The sequence below is a fragment of the Schistocerca piceifrons genome, chromosome 3, assembly GCF_021461385.2.
Source record: "Schistocerca piceifrons isolate TAMUIC-IGC-003096 chromosome 3, iqSchPice1.1, whole genome shotgun sequence".
NCBI classification, from domain to species: Eukaryota; Metazoa; Arthropoda; class Insecta; order Orthoptera; family Acrididae; genus Schistocerca; species Schistocerca piceifrons.
The window spans coordinates 91,368,449-91,391,074 of NC_060140.1; the positions used below are offsets into that span (position 1 = coordinate 91,368,449).

At 46.0% G+C, this 22,626-nt stretch overlaps 1 protein-coding gene across 1 annotated transcript in view; it reads right to left on the bottom strand.

Annotated features, from left to right (window-relative positions):
• Window positions 1-3,249: 3,249 nt before the first annotated feature.
• The window catches only part of LOC124788418, a 253,392-nt gene continuing 234,015 nt past the window's right edge, over window positions 3,250-22,626 (bottom strand). Inside the window, exon 4 of the mRNA XM_047255684.1 lies at window positions 3,250-3,938. Coding sequence (XP_047111640.1) covers window positions 3,764-3,938 — 175 coding nt within the window. The 3' untranslated portion in view covers window positions 3,250-3,763. The remainder of the gene's footprint in view (window positions 3,939-22,626) is intronic.

Below are 22,626 nucleotides of genomic sequence, written 5' to 3' on the forward strand. Positions count from 1 at the left end.
GTGCTTCGGTAGTTCAGATGGTAGAGCACTTGCCCGCGAAAGGCAAAGATCCCGAGTTCGAGTCTCGGTCGGGCACACAGTTTTAATCTGTCAGGAAGTTTCATATCAGCGCACACTCCGCTGCAGAGTGAAAATCTCATTCTGGAAACTACCCCAGGCTGTGGCTAAGCCATGTCTCCGCTATATCCTTTCCTTCAGGACTGCTAGTTCTGCAAGGTTCGCAGGAGCGCTTCTGTAAAGTTTGGAAGGCAGGAGACAAGATACTGGCAGAAGTAAAGCTGTGAGCACCGGCCGTGAGTCGTACTTCGGTAGCTCAGATGGTAGAGCACTTGCCAGCGAAAGGCAAAGGTCCCGAGTTCGAGTCTCGCTCGGGCACACAGTTTTAATCTGCCAGGAAGTTTCATATCAGCGCACACTCCGCTGCAGAGTGAAAATCTCATTCTGAAGTGTGTGTAATTGCAAATGCGTGCAACTTCGTGAATTCAGACGGACTTTTTGGTTCAGCTTTGCAGCAGCGGCTTTAAAATGGCTGTTTTGCTTAATTGTCGAAATTCCCTGGAAGCGCCACTTTTGTGTCATCTGCGCGGGCTTTCTTAACGGGCAGCCACGCAACTGGTTCCTTCAGACCCATGCAGAACGAACAGGTGTGCTGAAATTTTAGACTTTGAGCAGTTTGAAGGTTTTGAGCAGGAGAAAATAGACGTTGTCCCTACTGTCTTCTAATTGGAGGAGGTGCTCGTTACCACTAAGAAGTTCGTCTCGTTCATTGGTCATTTTGCACCCTCCCAGTGTTTTCTGTCCTTCGGCACGGAGGCGAGGCAGGTTGGATTTCGTTCTGGGTCAGTCGGACAGTCAGTCGTAGAAGGGCCGATGAGTTGCTGTGAGGTGAGTATGATCTGCCACCTCCTTGCAGTCTTAGATGATGATTTTCGATGTGAGTTAATTCAGATTTCTCGAGATTTCTTCTGCAGTTTTGAAGTCTTCTGTTACAAGCATTATGAGATACTCGCGAACGTGAAATTTGATGTCATTTAGCTAGAGTCAGTTGAAATCTACCTCGTTCTTCATCTGGGCATGATTAAGTTCATGCATTAAGATTCCGACTGACTTTCTTCTTTCCACTGCGAGTCAGTCACTTTTGACGATTAGGCTTTTGCTGGAAAACGGTGAATATCATCTTCAATTATTCTGTGAATGTTTGAGTCTTTGCGAGTGAGCACATGAGGGTCCATGTTGCATCCCTGAGCCAACCTACCTTGCTGAGTAATGGTGATAATACAGTTTACCATTAGGGAATTACTGTGTAAGGTATTTATACATCTTCCATGCTTAATTAAGTTCAAGACTAAGCTCTACTTCGTGAATGAATTCGCTTTAAGCAACAGTCTATTTCATTAAACTTTTTTTCAGTGTGCATACGGGCACATCTTCCCTCCTCAAAAAATGGCTCTGAGCACTATGGGACTTAACTGCTGTTGTCATCAGTGCCCTAGAACTTAGAACTACTTAAACCTAACTAACCTAAGGACATCACACACATCCAGGCCCGAGGCAGGATTCGAACCTGCGACCGTAGCAGTCGCGCGGTTCCGGACTGCGCGCCTAGAACCGCTAGACCACCGCGGCTGGCCTTCCCTCCTCCAGTGATAACTAACTAATACGAGAAAGTTACTAGGAAGCATTTAGTAAGGTTCAGTCTCTCATCGGCCGGTCTGAAGTCCTCAAGATTTTGATTGTAGAACCTGGGGCGATATTCAGTTAATATTCTTGGGACTTTAGACGGTATTCGTTGGAAGATAGAGGATGATGAGCACTGTTTTCTTCAAAAGGAAGCTCGTACCACAGTAGAGCCAGTTATCAATATTTAAATGCTTGCTAAGCCAAACAGTGGGTCTCTTTTAGTACGTAAGTGCACACATAACCCGTGAACATGAAAGATGTAACTCCTGCCTACACTTATTACATTGAGCTCAAACAAGAGATGAATGTGAGGACCTCACATTTGGGGCATTCCTTGAAAGACATGCCACAGGAATTAGGTGTTCCCATGGTCGGTTGCAGCGATGGTTGAACTGAATTCATCACGGAAACCTTAACTCCATTAAATTGTCAAAATGTACTAGTAATTTGCTGTGTTGATTATATACTGATTTAACTCCGCAGTTGTCACAGCATGACATGTGGATGCACAGTAACGCGTAATTGCAATCGAAAGTGTAACTCGGTCGTTTGACGATCATTATAGTTTACTGAAGCTGACAGTGTTGGTTATGTATATCCATCGCAGCGTGGGAAAAATATCAATTTTCTTGAGAAATAATGTTCATGATTGTCCCCTATGTGACCCTAAATCGAGTGATACATATTAGTTGAAGAATGTTTCATCGTGTATGTCTCACTCAACAACAAAAAATGTGTGGAAAATCTTATGGGACATAACTGCTAAGATCATCAGTCCCTAAGCTTACACACAACTTAACCTAAATTATCCTAAGGATAAACACACACACCCATGCCCGAGGGAGGACTCGAACCTCCCCCGGGACCAGCCGCACAGTCCATGACTGCAGCGCCTTAGACCGCTCGGCTGTGTCGTACAACAATTTGGGTAACCACCTTACACGAATTTCACTGTATTGAACTGCCTCTGAAACTTCGCTTCTCTCATTTACCACCATTCGCCTTTGTTAAAACACTGAACCGTTGTAAGAGAGGGTCTTCAGATCCTAATCTGATAAGGATAAACGAATCTATTCTTCTATCCACAAAAAAAACGAAACCACAAATGTATTCAATTTAAATTTCACTATTTGGCTTTTTCTATAATCACAAATCTCGAAATTAATGCCTTTTTTGGTGAAGAAAATGCCTCATGTTGACCATATACGTTTTCTGTAACTTCTCCAATATTGCTTGTCATATAATAGTATGGTTGAATATAAATCGGGTTTTATTATAATTAGTCTTGAGACATCTGTAAGTGAAATGTGTGGTTCACACGGTAGAGAAAAACACTAAGTATTTTATGAAAGTCAGAGCAAATACGTTTTGCCTTTTACAGTTTTAGAGATTTTCCGGGGAACCGAAAAGAATACTCACATATTACTCACTAAACAATACAGTTTCAAAGTATTTTCACTTCCTTTCTCTTTTATTTCGTCACACGAAACATCTTTGATATATAGTTTACTATACAATAATAATTTACAGATCACATAACTATAAATATATATATTTTACAAGGTACAAATGTCTGCAATTATCGTTGTGGTTGGTAACCGACATAGATTTTAAAAATAATACCACAGATACATGCAGCAAAAAAGACCATATCGCTGCAGGACTGATGGAAACTTAAAACACACTGGCCTGGGCGGCAGTGAAATTTTTCACAAACTATTAGTCGTGCCGCATTTCGGGTGCCAACAGCATTGACAGTGTCGCAGTTGACACACGACTGTTCGTAAGTTAGTGGCAAATGGACATTAGTCTCGCTATTAGTTCGTGAAGAATTCCACAACTTTCTGCCGATGAGGGCCCCATTTAGGTAACCCTTCATCCTTCTTTTCCTTCCATCGAGTGCAGTCCTCCAGTTTCGATGACGGGGACGCTGGACAGACAGAGTGAGATGGACAGGGAGACAGAAGGAAGAGACACGTACGATTCACAGAGGTGTGTGATATGTGGCGGCGGTGCTCGGGCTGTGAGGGTTGGGGGACAGGGGGTGAGGAGGGGTGGACTGTGCGGGGGCGGAGAACGAGGATCATAGCAGGCGCTCCAGCTCCTCGCTGGACACAGTGTCGTCAGATGTCTCGTCCGCAGAGCTGGAGCTGGAGCAGGAGGGCTCGATGGGGCTGTGGTTGGTCCAGTGCTGGAACTGCTGCCGGTGGTGGTGCAGCGCCTCCAGCGAGGGGAACAGGCTGTCGCACGAGGAGCACCTGAAACACAGCACACCGAGAGGGGCGGTCAGGTTATTCAGCTCCCCACACGGCCGCTGGAAGCGGAAGATGAGGCTGGAAAATGCACAGCTACAATATTGTGGAGCCTGCTTTACACTGGAGCGAACAGGAGCGAACCACTACTAGTGGACAAGAATTCTCTCTGATGTAAGAGGTAGGAGAGCGCGAGCGAACAGCATTCGTCCGTGTTCCGTTCGCATTCGCTAGTACTCGCTTGTGTTTCACTATTGGGCGGGCTTTTAGCGATCCATCAAAGGAAGTTCGCAAACCTCTGCTATTTTGTGTGCGCAACAGCTTTTGTTGTTGATACGAGATGAGTGACTAGGTGGAGTGGTGTGAAGAGATTGTAATATTGGTGATAAAGGAATGAGATAAAAGTTTGATGCAGAAAAGAGCCAAAGTTGCGAATTTCAGTTCTTTTTATTTAATCGATGACGGGTTTCAGAAATCAGAAATTGTTCTCAAATCAGCCAAACAGAAAAAAATGTCTCTGTCTGAATGATTTGAGAGTTGGCTCCGATACCGGAAGCCGGTCATCAGTTAAATAAAAAAAACTGAATTTCGTAGCTTTGGCTGTTTTCTCCATCAATCTGCTTAACACATGTTACTGTACATACAAACAATAAATTTGGAAATTTGTGGTAAGCTTTCATGGGACCAAACTCCTGAGGTCATCGGTCCCTAGACGTACACACTACTTAGTCTAAATTAACTATTTACTATTAAAAACAGTCTTGATCACAATTTACACTCCTGGAAATGGAAAAAAGAACACATTGACACCGGTGTGTCAGACCCACCATACTTGCTCCGGACACTGCGAGAGGACTGTACAAGCAATGATCACACGCACGGCACAGCGGACACACCAGGAACCGCGGTGTTGGCCGTCGAATGGCGCTAGCTGCGCAGCATTTGTGCACCGCCGCCGTCAGTGTCGGCCAGTTTGCCGTGGCATACGGAGCTCCATCGCAGTCTTTAACACTGGTAGCATGCCGCGACAGCGTGGACGTGAACCGTATGTGCAGTTGACGAACTTTGAGCGAGGGCGTATAGTGGGCATGCGGGAGGCCGGGTGGACGTACCGCCGAATTGCTCAACACGTGGGGCGTGAGGTCTCCACAGTACATCGATGTTGTCGCCGGTGGTCGGCGGAAGGTGCACGTGCCCGTCGACCTGGGACCGGACCGCAGCGACGCACGGATGCACGCCAAGACCGTAGGATCCTACGCAGTGCCGTAGGGGACCGCACCGCCACTTCCCAGCAAAGTAGGGACACTGTTGCCCCTGGGGTATCGGCGAGGACCATTCGCAACCGTCTCCATGAAGCTAGGCTACGGTCCCGCACACCGTTAGGCCGTCTTCCGCTCACGCCCCAACATCGTGCAGCCCGCCTCCAGTGGTGTCGCGACAGGCGTGAATGGAGGGACGAATGGAGACGTGTCGTCTTCAGCGATGAGAGTCGCTTCTGCCTTGGTGCCAATGATGGTCGTATGCGTGTTTGGCGCCGTGCAGGTGAGCGCCACAATCAGGACTGCATACGACCGAGGCACACAGGGCCAACACCCGGCATCATGGTGTGGGGAGCGATCTCCTACACTGGCCGTACACCACTGGTGATCGTCGAGGGGACACTGAATAGTGCACGGTACATCCAAACCGTCATCGAACCCATCGTTCTACCATTCCTAGACCGGCAAGGGAACTTGCTGTTCCAACAGGACAATGCACGTCCGCATGTATCCCGTGCCACCCAACGTGCTGTAGAAGGTGTAAGTCAACTACCCTGGCCAGCAAGATCTCCGGATCTGTCCCCCATTGAGCATGTTTGGGACTGGATGAAGCGTCGTCTCACGCGGTCTGCACGTCCAGCACGAACGCTGGTCCAACTGAGGCGCCAGGTGGAAATGGCATGGCAAGCCGTTCCACAGGACTACATCCAGCATCTCTACGATCGTCTCCATGGGAGAGTAGCAGCCTGCATTGCTGCGAAAGGTGGATATACACTGTACTAATGCCGACATTGTGCATGCTCTGTTGCCTGTGACTATGTGCCTGTGGTTCTGTCAGTGTGATCATGTGATGTATCTGACCCCAGGAATGTGTCAATAAAGTTTCCCCTTCCTGGGACAATGAATTCACGGTGTTCTTATTTCAATTTCCAGGAGTGTATTTATTACGGTGACCGGTTTCGACCACTACTGTGGTCATCCTTGGACGAATGAGTAAGAACCTCCTTCTGCTGGAGAATCACTACTCTCCAGCAGAAGGAGGTTCTTACTCATTGGTCTGAAGATGACCTCAGTAGTGGTCGAAACCGGTCACCATAATAAATAAATTGTGATCAAGACTGTTTTTAATAGTAAATATTTGTAACATATTGATCACTGTCACTCCCATAATGTATTCAAAAGTAATTAACTTAAACTAACTCACACCCATGCCCGAGAGGGGACTCGAACCTCCGACGGGGGAAGCCGCACGAAACGTGACAAGACACCTCAGACCGAAACAATAAATGCAGTGGTCAAAATAAATGTTACGCGTTGCTTTCTTGTTAATACTGGACGTAATAGGAAACAAAGCCGATTCTGTTCCGTAACGTACATTCATAACAAAAGAATTAAGAAGATAAACACATTTTTACTTGATAAACACAAACAAAACAAAAAATACAAACAAAACCTTACATAAGATTCCACTCCAAACACCACAGCTTCGTCTCACTGTCATCCTGCAAACCACGTTATTTATGAACCAGTTGTCCTCCTCCTAAATCAAGGCACTTTTCAATACGATTAAGACAAGATAACCAGGCGAGCGTGTGGGATTTGTCCCCTTCGTCCACAGTCTGAAAGATCAGTGGTGGGATAGGACGATTCCAAACCGCACGATTTACAATTGCTCTTACATTATCAATACAATAAGATCTGAATATGTATGCCATTCCATTCGAATGATTCTATGCTTCGCAAAATTGTGATGATGGAGTGCTTATGGTCGTTTGTCAGAGTGAATCCTACTCCATTATGTTCACCAGACAGAACCAAAACTCGTGCAAGGATGACGTCCCGATACTTCACGCTGCCGTGTACTCTGTATTGGCACAATGGGTGGCGTGCGGCCATACATGTGTCCACCCCAAACCATGACTGAACTGTCTTGATAAAGGCGGCTGCCTACGATACAGTTGGGTGGTGGTGGGGGGGGGGGGGGGAATATTGTCCTCATTGCTTCCAGATACGAATATCAGTATTGTCAGCGTGGGAACTACGACGATCTCATCAGAAAAGAGCGTTGTGTCCCGCTGTTCCCTAATCCACAAAGAGTGCTTTTGTGTCCTTGCGACATGGGCCCCTCTCCGAACCCGATTTAGAGTGAAACCCGTGACAGATCTTGTGCCACGTAACCCCTGCTCATGAAACCCATTTCGAATCGTTTGTGTTGATACCTGCACTCCTGTGGCTGTTTGGAAGCGCCGAAGCAGAATTGCAGCATTTTGTTGAGTGTTTCTGATTACTGTTGCACGCAGATATCGATGCTGCAAGCATGTTGTTTTTATTCAGCGGCCACTTCTGAGACGACCCTGAACGGATCCTGTAACTAGAAACTTTTCCCAGACTGTAGACACATCACTATGACTCAGAGCGACATTCGCTGCGATATCCAAATATTTCATTCCCTGCTCCATAACAGTAACTATACGGAGCCACTAATCACACATTACTTTTGTCGGAACCATCCTGGTGCAACACAAGTACTGCAATGTTTACAGGTAACGCGATTGTCACAGACTGCACATACTGCCTCCTTACGATGGAAACATGAACTGCTCGAGCTATAATTACATTAAAAAAATCAGTGTATAGATATCATTAAGTATTTCCGTATCGCAATGTTCAGTGTAAAACTTTCGGCAAAATGGAACATTTATTTAGGCTATTTTATCATTCGTGGTTGTGGGGTTCAAGAGATCAACAGCTCTAATATCGAAGTAAAAGAAATATGATTGGCAGAAATATACCGAAGCACTCAGAGGTCAAACAGGCGATGTGACAAAGACAGTAAATTCACTACATGCTACCTTCCAACCGGAGCATAGTGAATCAGCACAGACTTTGTATTTATTTCCACTAAAAAGAAAGAAAACTGTAAAGTTCCTTCAAATTAAACAAGTTCGATGTATTACAATGATTGAAATCAGAAATATGTGGAAGACATGATTACTGACGTCGCGTACGTACATGGCAGCTGTAATTACAAGCCAGATGTTCATCGTAATTTTAGAGATTATTGATTTAATTACCTGATAAATAAAAATACTTTTCTTGTGGTGATACTGTCTACCTTCAAACAAACTGTATAGCTGATTTTAAAAAGTGAACTACGTGACACGATGTATGTTTATTTTACATTTCATTAACCATCTTTCATTGATATTATATTCCATACACTTACTTTAATAATATCCTCGAAGTGTTTCGCAGCACTGTAGACATTAGGGACAGTTTTACATGCAGCAGCTACTGAAATGCGAAGCAATCAAGTAAATTTCTTCAGTTGCCAATAAGTACAGGAGATTAACAAAAATTTGGAAACCCCAAAAACACATTTCCAGGCCTAAAACGTTGTAGGAAAGCCGTCGGCATTCAAACTATCTTCTATTCGTCTCTGAACGGGTAAATACGGGTCCTGGATTCAAAGGGATCTTATACCATTGTTCCTGCAAAGTTGTGGTTAGATGTGGTAACGATGATGCAGGGTGATAGGGAGCACGCACCCTTCTCACCAAAGTAGACCGCAAACGCTTAATGATATTGAGGTCTGATGACAGTGGTGGACAGTGCAACATGCTGTAATTAATGCTCATGCCCACAAACCAGTTCTCGACGATGCCAGATGCGTAAACAGGCGTCCTGTCTTCTGGGAACACATCATCACCATCGGAGAACATACATTGTACCACTGGATGGATCTGATCAGCCAGTTTGATCCCGTAATCCTTGTGAGTAATGCGATCATACAGAATAACCATGGCGCCCATGGAATACCACGTTATGGCTGCTCAAATCATCACCGAACTCCCGCCGTGTTTCACTCTCCTGACGTAAAGTCGTCCGGAATTTGCAGAGGAGGGGAAACAAGACTCACCCAACCAAATGAGATTTTTTCCATTGTTCCATAGTCCAGGTTTTATAGCTTCGGTATCGTGTTTTCCTGTCACGGGTATTTGCATCATTGGTGTGTGGTTTTGAATTCCAATTCTTATGGAGATCCCTTCGTGTTGTTTGGTGCTGGCAGTGACTTTTGCAGTCGTCGTCGTCTTACCTTTCGTCACGATGCTCTTCAGTGACCATCTGTCAAGATCACTAAACACACATCGTCTGGTTTGTGACTTACCTGATGCTATTTTCCTTCTTATCCCGTATGCGGTATACACGTTGTCCAACCCCTGTAGATTGTAGACGGTTGCCTTTCATCAGTTATGTTGATAGTCGGTAATTAGTGTTCCGCCTTTAAATATCCTCCTTAGTAGTACTGAGAAGCCAGGAAGGGCATCAACTGAAATGTCTGCGAAGTTTTGGAATAACAATAAGGAAGGAATCTGATCTTGAAACCTAGTTATGTAACCTTACTTTCCTGTTTCAGTACAGCAACAGTAGAAGCGAGAACCGAGGGAGCAGCGACAGTATCAATGCAACGCAATCCATGCGTACCCAGTCAAGTGGGTAATGCTGAAGAAGTTTGTTTGGGTAAAGGTTCAGCGGTTGCTAATTTCGGGGGACAAAAGCACGCAAGCAGAAATGAAGGAAGCAGCTTATTCTTGGGGCAGAATGGAATAAACGACTCTATGAAAGTAGTATACGGGCCAGAATTGTACTTCTAGGAGGTTGACACGCACTGGTTGCACTCCACCTGCGATGAGGTAATGCCAGCAGCCGTCTACTTCGAGCAGGGAAAACTTACGACAGCAAAAACGGTAGAACTGAATGGAAGTGGTTTGTTGATAAATGAGACGTCATGTGAAGTAGCTGGACCTATTTTCCGACTGACACAATGTCAGTTATATTGACCAGGGGAGCCTCTAGAAAATGTGAATTGGACTTTCCTAAATCAGACTTCGGGACCAGAGTTAATTCCTTCCATAGGTAAGCTCATTGACGAGTAAGAGACGTGAATCTCCATGGAGATGCTAATGCGGCGCGCAGAGTCGGTACAAGGAGGACCAGTACCAGAATAGAACCACGCTGCCTACTTTCAAGTCAAGTGGAAGAACGATCTTTACAAGAAGCGGAACACGAAACGAAGGACCAAATCAGCTACCGTTCAAATCCCAGTGGACTGGATTCCCAAATCCTAGAAGAGAAAGAAAGAAATCGTAGCCGGCCGATGTGGCCGAGCGGTTCTAGGCGCTTCAGTCTGGAACCGCGCGACCACTACGGTTGCAGGTTCGAATCCTGCCTCGGGCATGTATGTGTATGATGTCCTTAGGTTAGTTAAGTTTAAGTAGTTCTAAGCTCTAGGGGACTGATGACCTCAGACGTTAAGTCTCATAGTGCTCAGAGCCATTTGAACCATTTTTGAAGAAATCGTAAATGCATGTTAAGTGGAACTTCGGATGAGCTGATGGAGAACAAGGATGTACCGTCGCGGCTTAGGGTAAGCAGTGCGTTGTAGTGGTAATACCAGTACCGAACTGAACGCGGATGTGAGCCAACTGCCCTAGATGCCAGATAATACACAAACGTAAGCTAGTTTTAAGGCGATCCGAGGGATTGGGGCTTCCTGTGGGAGAGGGTAGCGTAGTTCACCAACCATATTTGGCCGTAAATGCACGATGCTGAAAGGGATTGCAGGAACTCCACCCACAGAGGATTGTTGGTGTTGTGCTTTCCGAAATGTATGATAGCCATGGCACTGTTGCAAGAAGGCCAGCCTCGTACTGTGTGGAGATAGTCAACGCAGCAGCACACAGGCAACAAGAAGTCGTAAGCCTTTCCTGGCGGCCACCGAAGTGTTTAATGTACTTCCTAAGAGGCGTAGAAGAGGCCAGAAACGAGCAGCTTGGAAGAGCATATATGCCCAAGCCACACAGCTCCACCACGACGGGACTGTGTCGCCTGGCCACTATATGGGATGCTGATGTAGGCCTGCGGCCCTATTCTGTATCGTTCATATCGATCAGTGTAGTTGGTTCGTTTCGGTAGTGACGTCATTTTCGGTTCTTTATCGAAATATCCTATTCAGTAAGCTTCTGAGACGTGTTACCGAACGGTCCTCCCACCGATTTTACGACAATTGTACCGAGAGGTTTTGGATTTCAGTTTGGGCCTGTCGATCGGTGAGCTGTGGTTTATGTACACCTACAATTTTTTATTTTAAACATATTTAGCTATTTTAGCTTTGGACGCATCCGGTTGAAAAGTGAGTTCATAATAGACTATTTTCTTTTGTTAGAAATATCGTTAGGTTAGGTTGTCACTGTGAATGATTACATACAAACAGAAAACGTTTTAGGTTAATATTCTCTCAAAACACGTGTTATTTTAATGCAAATAAGAGTGCACTTCCTCTGTAATGATTTCGTGATTTCGGTGTGTTTAAAATGTACTTGTGGTCTTCAGTCCTGTGACTCGTTTGATGCAGCTCTCCATGCTACTCTATCCTGTACAAGCTTCTTCATCTCCCAGTACTTACTGCAATTTACATCCTTCTGAATCTGCTTAGTGTATTTATCTCTTGGTCTCCCTTTACGATTTATACCCTCCACGCTGCCCTCCAATGCTAAATTTGTGATCCCTTGATGCCTCAGAGTCCGCAGCTCGTGGTCGTGCGGTAGCGTCCTCGCTTCTCGCACCCGGGTTCCCGGGTTCGATTTCCGACAGGGTTAGGGATTTTCTATGCCTCGTGATGACTGGGTGTTGTGTGATGTCCTTAAGTTAGTTAGGTTTAAGTAGTTCTAAGTTTTTAGGGGACTGATGACCATAGATGTTAAGTCCCATAGTGCTCAGAGCCCTTTTTGATGCCTCAGAACATGTCCTACCAACCGATCTCTTCTTCTTGTCAAGTTGTCACAAACCCCTCTTCTGCCCAATTCTGTTCAATACCTCCACGTTAGTTATGTGATCTACCCATCTAATCTTCAGCATTCTTCTGTAGCACCACATTTCGAAAGCTTCTATTCTCTTCTTGTCCACACTATTTATCGTCCATGTTTCACTTCCATATAGGACTACACTCCATACAAATACTTTCAGTAACGGCTTCCTGACACTTAAATCAATACTCGATGTTAACAAATTTCTCTTCTTCAGAAACGCTTTCCTTGCCATTGCCAGTCTACATTTTATATCCTCAACGGATATAGTTGACGCAGCATATAGGGAAATGGGCTATTTAATCATTTTGATATCTAAGAGCAAGTTATAACCACATTCTGTTTATCTTCTTATTCTTTTAGCACAGGCTGTAAATACTGACCAAAACTGTTCAATAATAAGTGCCTTTCCATACCCAGGGTTGCTGTTTTTGTTTCAAATAAAATACCCATAAACGACAATCATAACAGCAATCCTAAATACTCTTCCAGTGTCACTGAACTGTGAACCTACTAACCTCATTTTCGTCCGTCATTTCTGCTGGTATTCTAGCAACACTTCGTACTGCGAAAACACAACTTCGGTACTGTGAAGAGTAGCACACCTGTGTCGTCTGTTAGCCGCTTTGTGTTCGTGGCGCTGTGCGCGCTGCAGTGCGCATGCGCGAATGCGCGGCCGCTTGCTTTTCATTGGCTTCCGCGACGCGAACCGACAACAGCGCTTCGGTTCTCTAGACCCGAACGGTATCGCTACCGAAATGCATACTGAATAAAGATGGGACTCTAATTCGAGTACTAGACCGTTCGGTGCTCTTGAGTACCGAAACGACCGGCACAATGGCGGAAAGATACAGAATAGGGCCCCTGGAGTTTGCATCTACGCTGGGGCAGCAGACAAGGCTATTCTGTAAGCAGCCGCTGCTACAGTGAGTCAACGCTGGCCCAGCGTAGCAACTGACAGACCAGCCGTTCGGGGGCAGCTGGTCGCTACCGCCTATGTCACCGGTCTGCCGCCTTCCGACAACGCAGGGAGGCGGGCGCGAAGCGCGCCACCTCGGCACGTGGCTCTTGCTGAGGCTGCTGCGCACTGCGAAGCTCTGCTGGAGAAAAAATTGCGTCACGAAGGCCAAGGCCTGGCGACCACGCACTCCGTCAGCACTCGTGATCGTCAACAATACCTAGCGCAGCGGAATTCCTTGGCCGAGTCACTGCTTTATTAAAAGAGCACTCAGTATTTGCAGACTGTTTCTCTGTCGCCACCATGCTTCCGTCGAACCAGACTCAGTTACCGACACTACACGCTGGTGGCGTCTACAAGGGGTTACCAGTAGTCACAGCTCTCCACTCCATAACGAGTGAAACCTGTGTCATGATTATTAGCGCCAGAAGGAAAGTAACACAGCTATCGTATGGGTAGCACGTTATGCTCTCGCCCTCGTGTTCTCTTCTGGACCCTCGAGTGTTAACGCTTGTTCATAGTGTAAGCATATTGTCATATCGCTGGCTTTGTTGCGGAGTATCTTTGCGGGCAGCCGCGTCTGTCGAGCGTGTAGCTCTGCATGTGAGAGGCATTGTTACCATGGAAGTTGAAGTGTTGCTACAAGTGCTATTGCAGTAAAGTGAACAAATAAGTAAATAATTCAGAGGAAAGTGCGTCAAGAAGTAATTTAAAAATGAGCAGTGCTGCTGATAACGTATTTGTGTACCCTCTCGTTGCGTGTCGCACAGTATCAATCATCCGCGCCGTGTTCGGTCTCCCAGAATGAACTAATGTGAATCAGTAGAAATTAGTCACCATAAAAGAGTGCAGTCAAGTGCCATTGTCTTGTAACGAGCGTGAGAACGTGAGTTCGATCATCGCGTTTCCGCATGATCAACAATCAGCCGCGCCGCGACGATTACGAGCACGCTTGTACAAATGAGAACTGAGATCTGAAAAATTAACTTTATGAACAGTGTTATATCATTACTAGTGTCAAGGAGAACTATTACCAGATATCTGTATGTGTGACGAGCGTAAGAACTTTCGTTCGATAATTCGGCTTCCGCATCATCAACAATCACCCGCGTCGTGTCGGTTACGCGTACGCTCGTCTGAGTGATATTGTGGAGAGATAATCATCAAGATTGTTAATTAAGATAAGCATTTATGAATTAGAATGTAAACAGTGCATCCCGCGAGTTCCTTTAATCGTCTCAGAATATAGTCGCTCATACCAGACGTAGAACAGTGTTGTGTTCCGACAATGACTGGCTCCCCTGACTCGCTTGCATATTTCGATAGATAATTTCAGGTTCAAATGGCTCTGAGCACTATGGCACTTAACATCTGAGGTCATCAGTCCCCTAGAACTGAGAACTGCTTAAACCTAACTAACCTAAGGACATGACACACATCCATGCCCGACGCAGGATTCGAACCTGCGACCTTAGCGGTCGCTCGGTTCCAGACTGAAGCGCCTAGAACGGCTCAGTCACACCGGCCGGCGATAATTTCATGTAAGCAAGCAGCAGTGTGCAGCAGAACAGTACAATCGCCGCTGGATTATCAGGTACCTGGTGTGGACAGGGCGCACAGTCTAGAAAACCAGAAGCGACAACCAGTTTAAAGGTCGCCCACCCCCATTTATACTCCCGGGCGTGCTAGAATAGTTACAAGCGAATGGTAGTGAACACTGGCGAATTGTCTGCGAATGTTCATTCACTTGTGTTCGCTACCATTCGCTCTGATGTAAATTGAGACTTGGAGCTATAGAGACACAACATGCTTTTTCGATTCAAACAAAAACCACACTAGTGAAACTTCATTCATACTCAAGATCGTGCAAACAATAGAACCAGACGCAGAAGTAGTCTGTCTTGCTGTACTTCCGAAAGCCCATCTACGCTTAACTACAGCCTTAATTACTCACCAACGTGCTACAGATGCGAAATTTAACCAACAGGAATAAGATGCTGTGGTACGCAAATGGTTAGCTTTTCACAGCATTCACTCAAGGTTGGCACCGGTGCCGACACCTGCAACGTACTGACATGAGGATCGTTTCCAACCGAGTTCTCATACACAAACAGCAGTTGACCGGCGTTGCCTTGTGAAACGTTGTTGTGATGCCTCGTGTAAGGAGGAGAAATGCGTACCATCACGTTTCCGACTTTGATAAAGGTCGGATTGTAGCCTAACGCGATTGCGGTTTATCGTATAGCGTCATTGCTGCTCGCGTCGGTCGAGATCCAACGACTGTTACCAGAATATGGAATCGGTGGGATCAGCAGGATAATACGGAACGCCGTGCTGGATCCCAACGGCCTCGTACCACTACCAGTCGAGATGACAGGCGTCTTATCCGCATGACTGTAACGGATCGTGCAGCCACGTCTCGATCCCTGACTCAACAGACGGGGACGTTTGCAAGACAACAACCATCTGCACAAACAGTTCGATGACGTTTTTGCAGCAGCATGGACTATCAGCTCGGAGACCATGGCTGCGGTTACCCTTGACGCTGCATCACAAATAGGAGAGCCTGCGATGGTGTACTCAACGACGAACCTGGGTGCACGAATGGCAAAACGTCATTTTTTCGGATGAATCCAGATTATATTTACAGTATCATGATGGTCGCATCCGTGTTTGGCGACATTGCGGTGAACGCACATTGGAAGCGTGTATTCGTCATCGCCATGCTGGCGTATCACCCGGCGTCCTGATATGGGGTGCCATTGTTTACAAGTCTCGGTCAGCTCTTGTTCGCATTGACGGCACTTTGAACAGTGGACGTTACATTTCAGATGTGTTACGACCCGTGGCTCTGCCCTTCATTCAATCCCTGTGAAACCCTACATTTCAGCAGGATAATGCTCGACCATATGTTGCAGGTCCTGTACGGGCCTTTCTCGATACAAAAAATGTTAGACTGCTGCCCTGGCCAGCACATTCTTCAGATCTCTCACCAACTGAAAACATCTGGTAAATGGCGACCGCGTAACTGGCTAGTCACAATACGACAGTCACTACTCTTGATGAACTGTGGTATCGTGTTGAAGCTGAATGGCAGCTGTACATGTACACGCCATCCAAGCTCTGTCTGACTCAATGCCCAGGTGTATCAAGGCCGTTATTACGGCCAAAGGTCGTTGTTCTGGGTACTGACTTCTCAGGATCTGTGCACCGAAATTGCGTGAAAATGTAATGACATGTTAGTTCTAGTATAATATATTTGTCCAATGAATATCCGCTTATCATCTGCATTTCTTCTTGGTGTAGCAATTTTAACGGCCAGTAGTGTAAGAAGGATGGCCACTCGAGGAATTTACGAGGGTCGTTCAATAACTAATGCCCCACATTTTTTAAAACGCCAGTAATATACATAGACAAACGCGCTTGTTGGTGCTTCACATTTGATGTTTGTTCTGTACCCCGGTGAAGTTTCGATTCGTTTTGCCAGATGGCAGAGCCGTAGTGAAGTGTCAAATTGGCGTCTACATAGGACTCACGTTACAAGCATCATGCTGTTATTGAATTCTTGTGTACAGAAAATGAAAGTTTGTGTGCAGCAGTACAGTTGATAGCAGTACAGTTGGGCGATGGGTAAAGAAAGTTACAGAAACAGAGCTCCACGATCAGCCATGCTCGGGACGTCCTGTCACAGACATGACGAATCGTGCGGATGCTATTATTCGTGTCGACCGGCGCATCACAACCCTATAATTGGCTCTACAGTTGTCGGCCAGCATTGGAAGTGCCTCTGCAATGATAGAGACTCTCGGATATTGAAAGAGGTGCTCACTATGTGTTCCACTAATGCTCACAACGGACCACAATATTCAAAGAACGGCCATTTTATCTGAAGTTGCCGCACGGTGTGGCCACGCGGTTTGAGGCGTCATGTCACGGACTGCGCGGCTCCTCTCACCGAAGGTTCGAGTCCTCAGTCGGGCATCGGTGCGTGTGTTGTTCTTAGCATAATCTAGTTCAAGTAGTTTGTAAGTCTACGGACCGAAGACCTAAGCAGTTTGATTCCTTAGGAATTCACACACATTTGAACATCTGAATTATTGTTGGAGCGTTTTGAGACCGACGGAGTGACCTTCCTGTCACGAATTGTTACGGGGACCGAAAGCTGGGTGCGCCACTCTGCGCCGGAAACAAAAAGGCGGTCCATGGAGTGGCATCATCCTCATTCAGCACAAAAGAAGAAATTCAAGACGTCTGCCAGAAAAGACCCGGTAACAGTATTCTGGGAGTGTGATGGCGTCATTCTCACGGATGTGATACCAAGAGGAGCACCCATCAATTCAGAGGCATACGTGAAGACTCTGAATAACCGTTTCCGACGAGTTCAATCGGGCAAGAATCCAGCAGAAATCTTGGTTCAACACCATAATGCACGCCCACACACAAGCCTGGGAACCCGGGAACACATCGCCAAATTGGGTTGGACATCAATGCCCCATCCACCCTACAGTCCAGACCTGGCACCCTCGGACTTCCATCTCTTTGGGCCGCTTAAAGATTCTCTAGGGGGAACACATTTTGAAGATGACGAGAGTAGAAACATGGCTACGCCTACAGGACAAGAGCTTTTACCACCAGGGAATACATGCTCTTCCACAAAACTGGCGTATGGCCATAGAACGTGATGGAGACTACGTAGAAAAACAGGAGATGGGACGAGACATGTTGATGTATATTGCCACCAAAATCTGACTCTTAACCATAAATATGTTCTGAGAAAAAAATGTTGGGCATTACTTATTGAACTATCTCCATATACTACTAAATGATTATCACGGAACCTGGAACTCATTAACAGCTGCAGGTTGCATATCTAACATCTTCCAAGGGAAACAAAAATTTGGCTTTCGGTATTTCGTGTAATTACTGACCAAATTTGAAAATTAAAAGTGCTGTCATAATGTACTCATTGTGAGGTATAATCTTGCGTCAAACACAATAAGATAATCATTACAGTTAGAGACAATGGCCGCGCGGGATTAGCCGAGGGCATGGGTGTCTGTGTTTGTCCTTGAGATAATTTAGGTTATGTAGTGTGTAAGATTAGGAACTGATGACCTTAGCAGTTATGTCCCATAAGATTTCACACACATTTGAACATTTTTTTGGAAACAGTGTATGTCTTTAGACATACGCAGACATAGTTCATTCACTGTTTCAGAATGGGACTTGCAACAAACTTTATACATAATTTCTGATGTTTTTGAAAGTTTTCTCGCTAACACCCCTTACAAAATCGTGAAACGAAACAAGTTTGTCGCTTACCACATCTTCGCTGGTCATGTAGTAAAACTTCAGTAACAGGCACGATATTTCACTTTTTTTTTATACCAACTCCATTCACATTTTGCAAACAGTATACGCAAACATCTTCCACCTCCGTAAGTGAGTGCTCAGGACGGATGATTGCCATGCAGAGGAGCCGGATTCGATTCCTAGTAATGACAGCGAATTTTCGCTGGTGAGAGGACTGGAACGAGCTACACGCAGCCTCGTGTTGGCCATTAACGATGTACTGGACTGTGTAGTAGCGGTTCCATGACACAAAAGCTGATAACGACTGGGAGTGCAGTATGCTGGCTCCACGTTCCTATATTGATATCGTTGGCTGAGGAGGATACGGCGGTCGTTCGGTACCGATGGTCCCGCTAGGGGCTGTAGACGGTGTTTACGTTATATATGTACGAGGGTGAGTCAAATGAAAACCTTAAATATATTTTTAAATATAATTTATTGTGCAGAAGTGGTACAAAGCTGTTTCACTTTTCAACATAATCTCCCTCACGCTCAATACAAGGCCTCCTGCGCTTTTCCTTTAGAAAATTTTTTTTTCGGTAGTCCGCGCAACCACTCATGCACCGCGTGGCGTACCTCTTCATCAGAACGGAACTTCTTTCCTCTCATTGCGTCTCTGAGTGGTCCAAACATACGGAAATCACTTGGGGTATGGTATGTTGGATGAGGAAGACACTCAAAATGAAGGTCTGTGATTGTTGCAACTGTTGTACGGGCAGTGTGGGGCCTTGCAGTCATGTTTCAAAAGGACACCTGCTGACAGCAATCTATATCGCTTTGATTTGATTGCAAGCGGGAGATGACTTTTTAGGAGATCTGTGTATGATGCACTGGTAACAGTGGTCCCTCTAGACATGTAATGCTTGAAAATGATGCCTTTTTCGTCCCAAAAGAGAGTCAGCATAACCTTCCCTACTGACGGTTCTGCTCGAAACTTCTTTGGGTTTTGATGATGACGAATGGCGCCATTCCTTGCTCGTTCTCATGGTTTCCGGTTGGTGGAAGTGAACCCAGGTTTCATCCCCAGTAACGATTCTTGCAAGGAAGCCATCACCTTCTCGTTCAAAGCGCCGAAGAAGTTATTCACAAGCATCAACACGTCGTTCTCTTATTTCAGGAGTCAGCTGCGGTGGCACCCATCTTGCAGACACTTTGTGAAACTGGAGCACATCATGCACAATGTCGTGTGCTGACCCATGACTAGTCTGTAAACATGCTGCAGTGTCATTCAGTGTCACTCGGCGGTTCTTCTTCACTGTGACTTCAACTGCTGCAATGTTCTGTTGAGTCACAACTCGTTGTGCCTGACCTGGACTAGGAGGATCCTCCACTGAAGTCACACCATTTACGAACTTCGAACTCCATTCGTAGACTTGCTGCTGTGACAAACATGCATCACGGTACTGAACCTTCATTCTTCGATGAATTTCAATAGGTTTCACACCTTCACTACGCAAAAACTGAATAACAGAACGCTGTTCTTCCTTGGTGCAAGTCGCAAGTTGGGCGGCCATCTTTATACTGATACTGGGACGGTATGTGTGCATCTGCATTATAATGCCACCTATGGGTCATTCTGAACGCTGTTTGTAGCACGTTTACCAACTTACAGGATAACGGCGCGAAATTTCGATTTGTTATTACAATTTTAAGGTTTTCATTTGACTCACCCCCGTACAAGTAAACGTACCTAGAACGTACCTAGATGTCTTCCTGGCGTCTAAGGATCTTAAATGTTTTACAATCCCAGATACACTAAACACCGCCGGCCGCTGTGACCGAGCGGTTTTAGGCGCTTCAGTCTGGAACCGCGCGACCGCTACGGTCGCAGGTTCGAATCCTGCCTCGGGCATGGATGTGTGTGATGTCCTTAGGTTAGTTAGGTTTAAGTAGTTCCAAGTACTAGGGGACTGATGACCTCAGATGCAAAGTCCCATAGTGCTCAGAGCCAACACTAAACGCCATGTCAGCCATCCTTTCGTTTGTTCCATAACTGAAAGGAGGAATGGTACTGCAGTCCTCTACCGTAAACGAGTTTTTGAAAGCTAGGTTTAGAATTTCGGCCTTCTGTTTATTATCATCAGTTGCATTACCCGTACTGTCAGCAAGAGAAAGTATTGAATTATTTGTAGCGTTCATAGATTTTACCGACGACCAAAATTTTTTTGGGTCTATTTTTAGAATCTGCAGATAAAATATTGCTTTCAAATTCGTTAAAAGAATCTCTCATTGCCCTTCTGACAGCTGCTTTCATTTCGCATAATTTCTGTTTGTGAACGGGGCAGTGACTACGTTTAAAACGACTGTGCAAAATTCTCTGCTTTCTCAGCAACTTCCTAATATGTTCGCTGTACCAAGGTGGATCCTTTCCCTCCCCTATACTCTTGCTGGGCACATACTTCTCTATCACATGGTGGATAATACCTTTAAATTCCGACCAAAGGTGCATTGAATGGTTGGAGCTGACTATGAAGTTATAGAAGCCACAACGACATTATGGTCGCTAACACCTTCTTCTAGATCGCGCAGTATTTCGGCGACGCTAACAAGAAAGAGCCAAAACTGTCAGCTGTCACAGCGTACTGCCAGTCCAAAGCACAACACGTGAAGTGTGACCGAACCAAGGCCAATGCACTCTGTCAGTGTATCGTAAAGAAATCGCTGGATATCTAGCTAGTATTCAGACCGTATTTTATGCTTTTCAAAGCTTGGATGCGAGTCTTTAATGTGCCCAAAAGTCAACGCCGGCCATCTAGGGTATCCACTTGCTCTGCGCCACCTGGTGATCTGAGTACAGTACTTCCTCCGCTGCAGTAGTGTTCTGAACACAGAAGCGGCTCGGCGTCTGAGCCCAGGGCCAGCGGCTGCATCGCGCTGGTGTATGAGACAGCACCCACAGCGAGGAGTTCACGTGTGCCTAAACATTGCAGCATCTGGACGAAGCCACCGGATCGAGTGCCCGACAGTTGTAAACGAGTATGTGTTGGGAAATTCTAGGATCGCAGAGTGTCTGAGGTCTCCTACGAGCCCCAGTGCCTCCGCCGAGGTGCGGTGGATGACACGGGTCCAGCTGCTCGCATCTGCTAAAATAATTGGCAGGTGCCGAGGCGTGGTTACCAGTCACTTCTTGGCGACTTGGTACAATCAAGATTTTCACGACCGGGTGTCTCAGTTGCTTGTCAATCTTTCGGGGTGTATGGCCGTGGTTCTTGACAGTTTATCGCCCCTTAACTTTCGTCCGGAGCTGCGCTGGATATATTCGTAGGTGCTCGGGATACCTCTCAGTCTTGGTTACTCATAGGTCGGACGCTGGAGAGAGACATAAGTGCCCTGAAAAGTGGGTGTGGCAGAAGTTTAAGTAAGACTAATGAAACTAATTCTTGTCATAGATAAAATATAGCTTCTTATCTCGCTCTCCGATGTCCGACCCATCAGTCGGTTAGACTCAGCGGAAACAGGAGCATAGGTCTGGACAAAATGTCACTAAAATATTTCGTGGATCCCAACCATAGTATCCAGACGATTCACCAGCAACACTGAAAAATTACCATTGAATTAACGTGGTCTGCATACGATACTCTACACGAACTCGCAATGTACGACGGTAATCCCGAAAGTAACGTCTCCTATTTTTTATAAGTACATAGACCTGTTTATTTCTACAATGGTCTACATCAGTTTACAGCTTGAACATTTAGCTATTTTTCGACATACTCACTATTTCTGTCGATGCATTTTTGTAGACGTTGTGGCAGTTTTTGTATGCTCATGTCATACCAGTTCGCCGCCACGCTGTTCAGAAAGTTATGAACCTCTTCTTTCACCTCGTCGTCGGAGCTGAATCGCTTTCCGGGCAATTGTTCTTTTAACCTAGGGAACAGGTAATAGCCACTGGACGCCAAGTCAGGACTATAGGGCGGATGGGTATTTATGTTCCACTTAAAATGGCGTGTGACGAGGGCCTCCCGTCGAGTAGACCGCACGCCTGGTGCAAGTCTTTCGACTTGACACCACTTCCGTAATTCGCGCGTCGATGGGGATGAAATGATGATGATTAGGACAACACAACACCCAGTCCCTGAGCGGAGAAAATCTCGGACCCAGCAGGGAATCGAACCCGGGCCCTTAGGATTGACTGTCGCGCTGACCACTCAGCTACCGGGGGCGAACTACGTTGCACTGAAACTGTTGCAGAAGAGCAACGGTTTGCCGAGCGATGTGTGGGCGAGCGTTGTCATGGAGAATGTGTACGCCCTTGC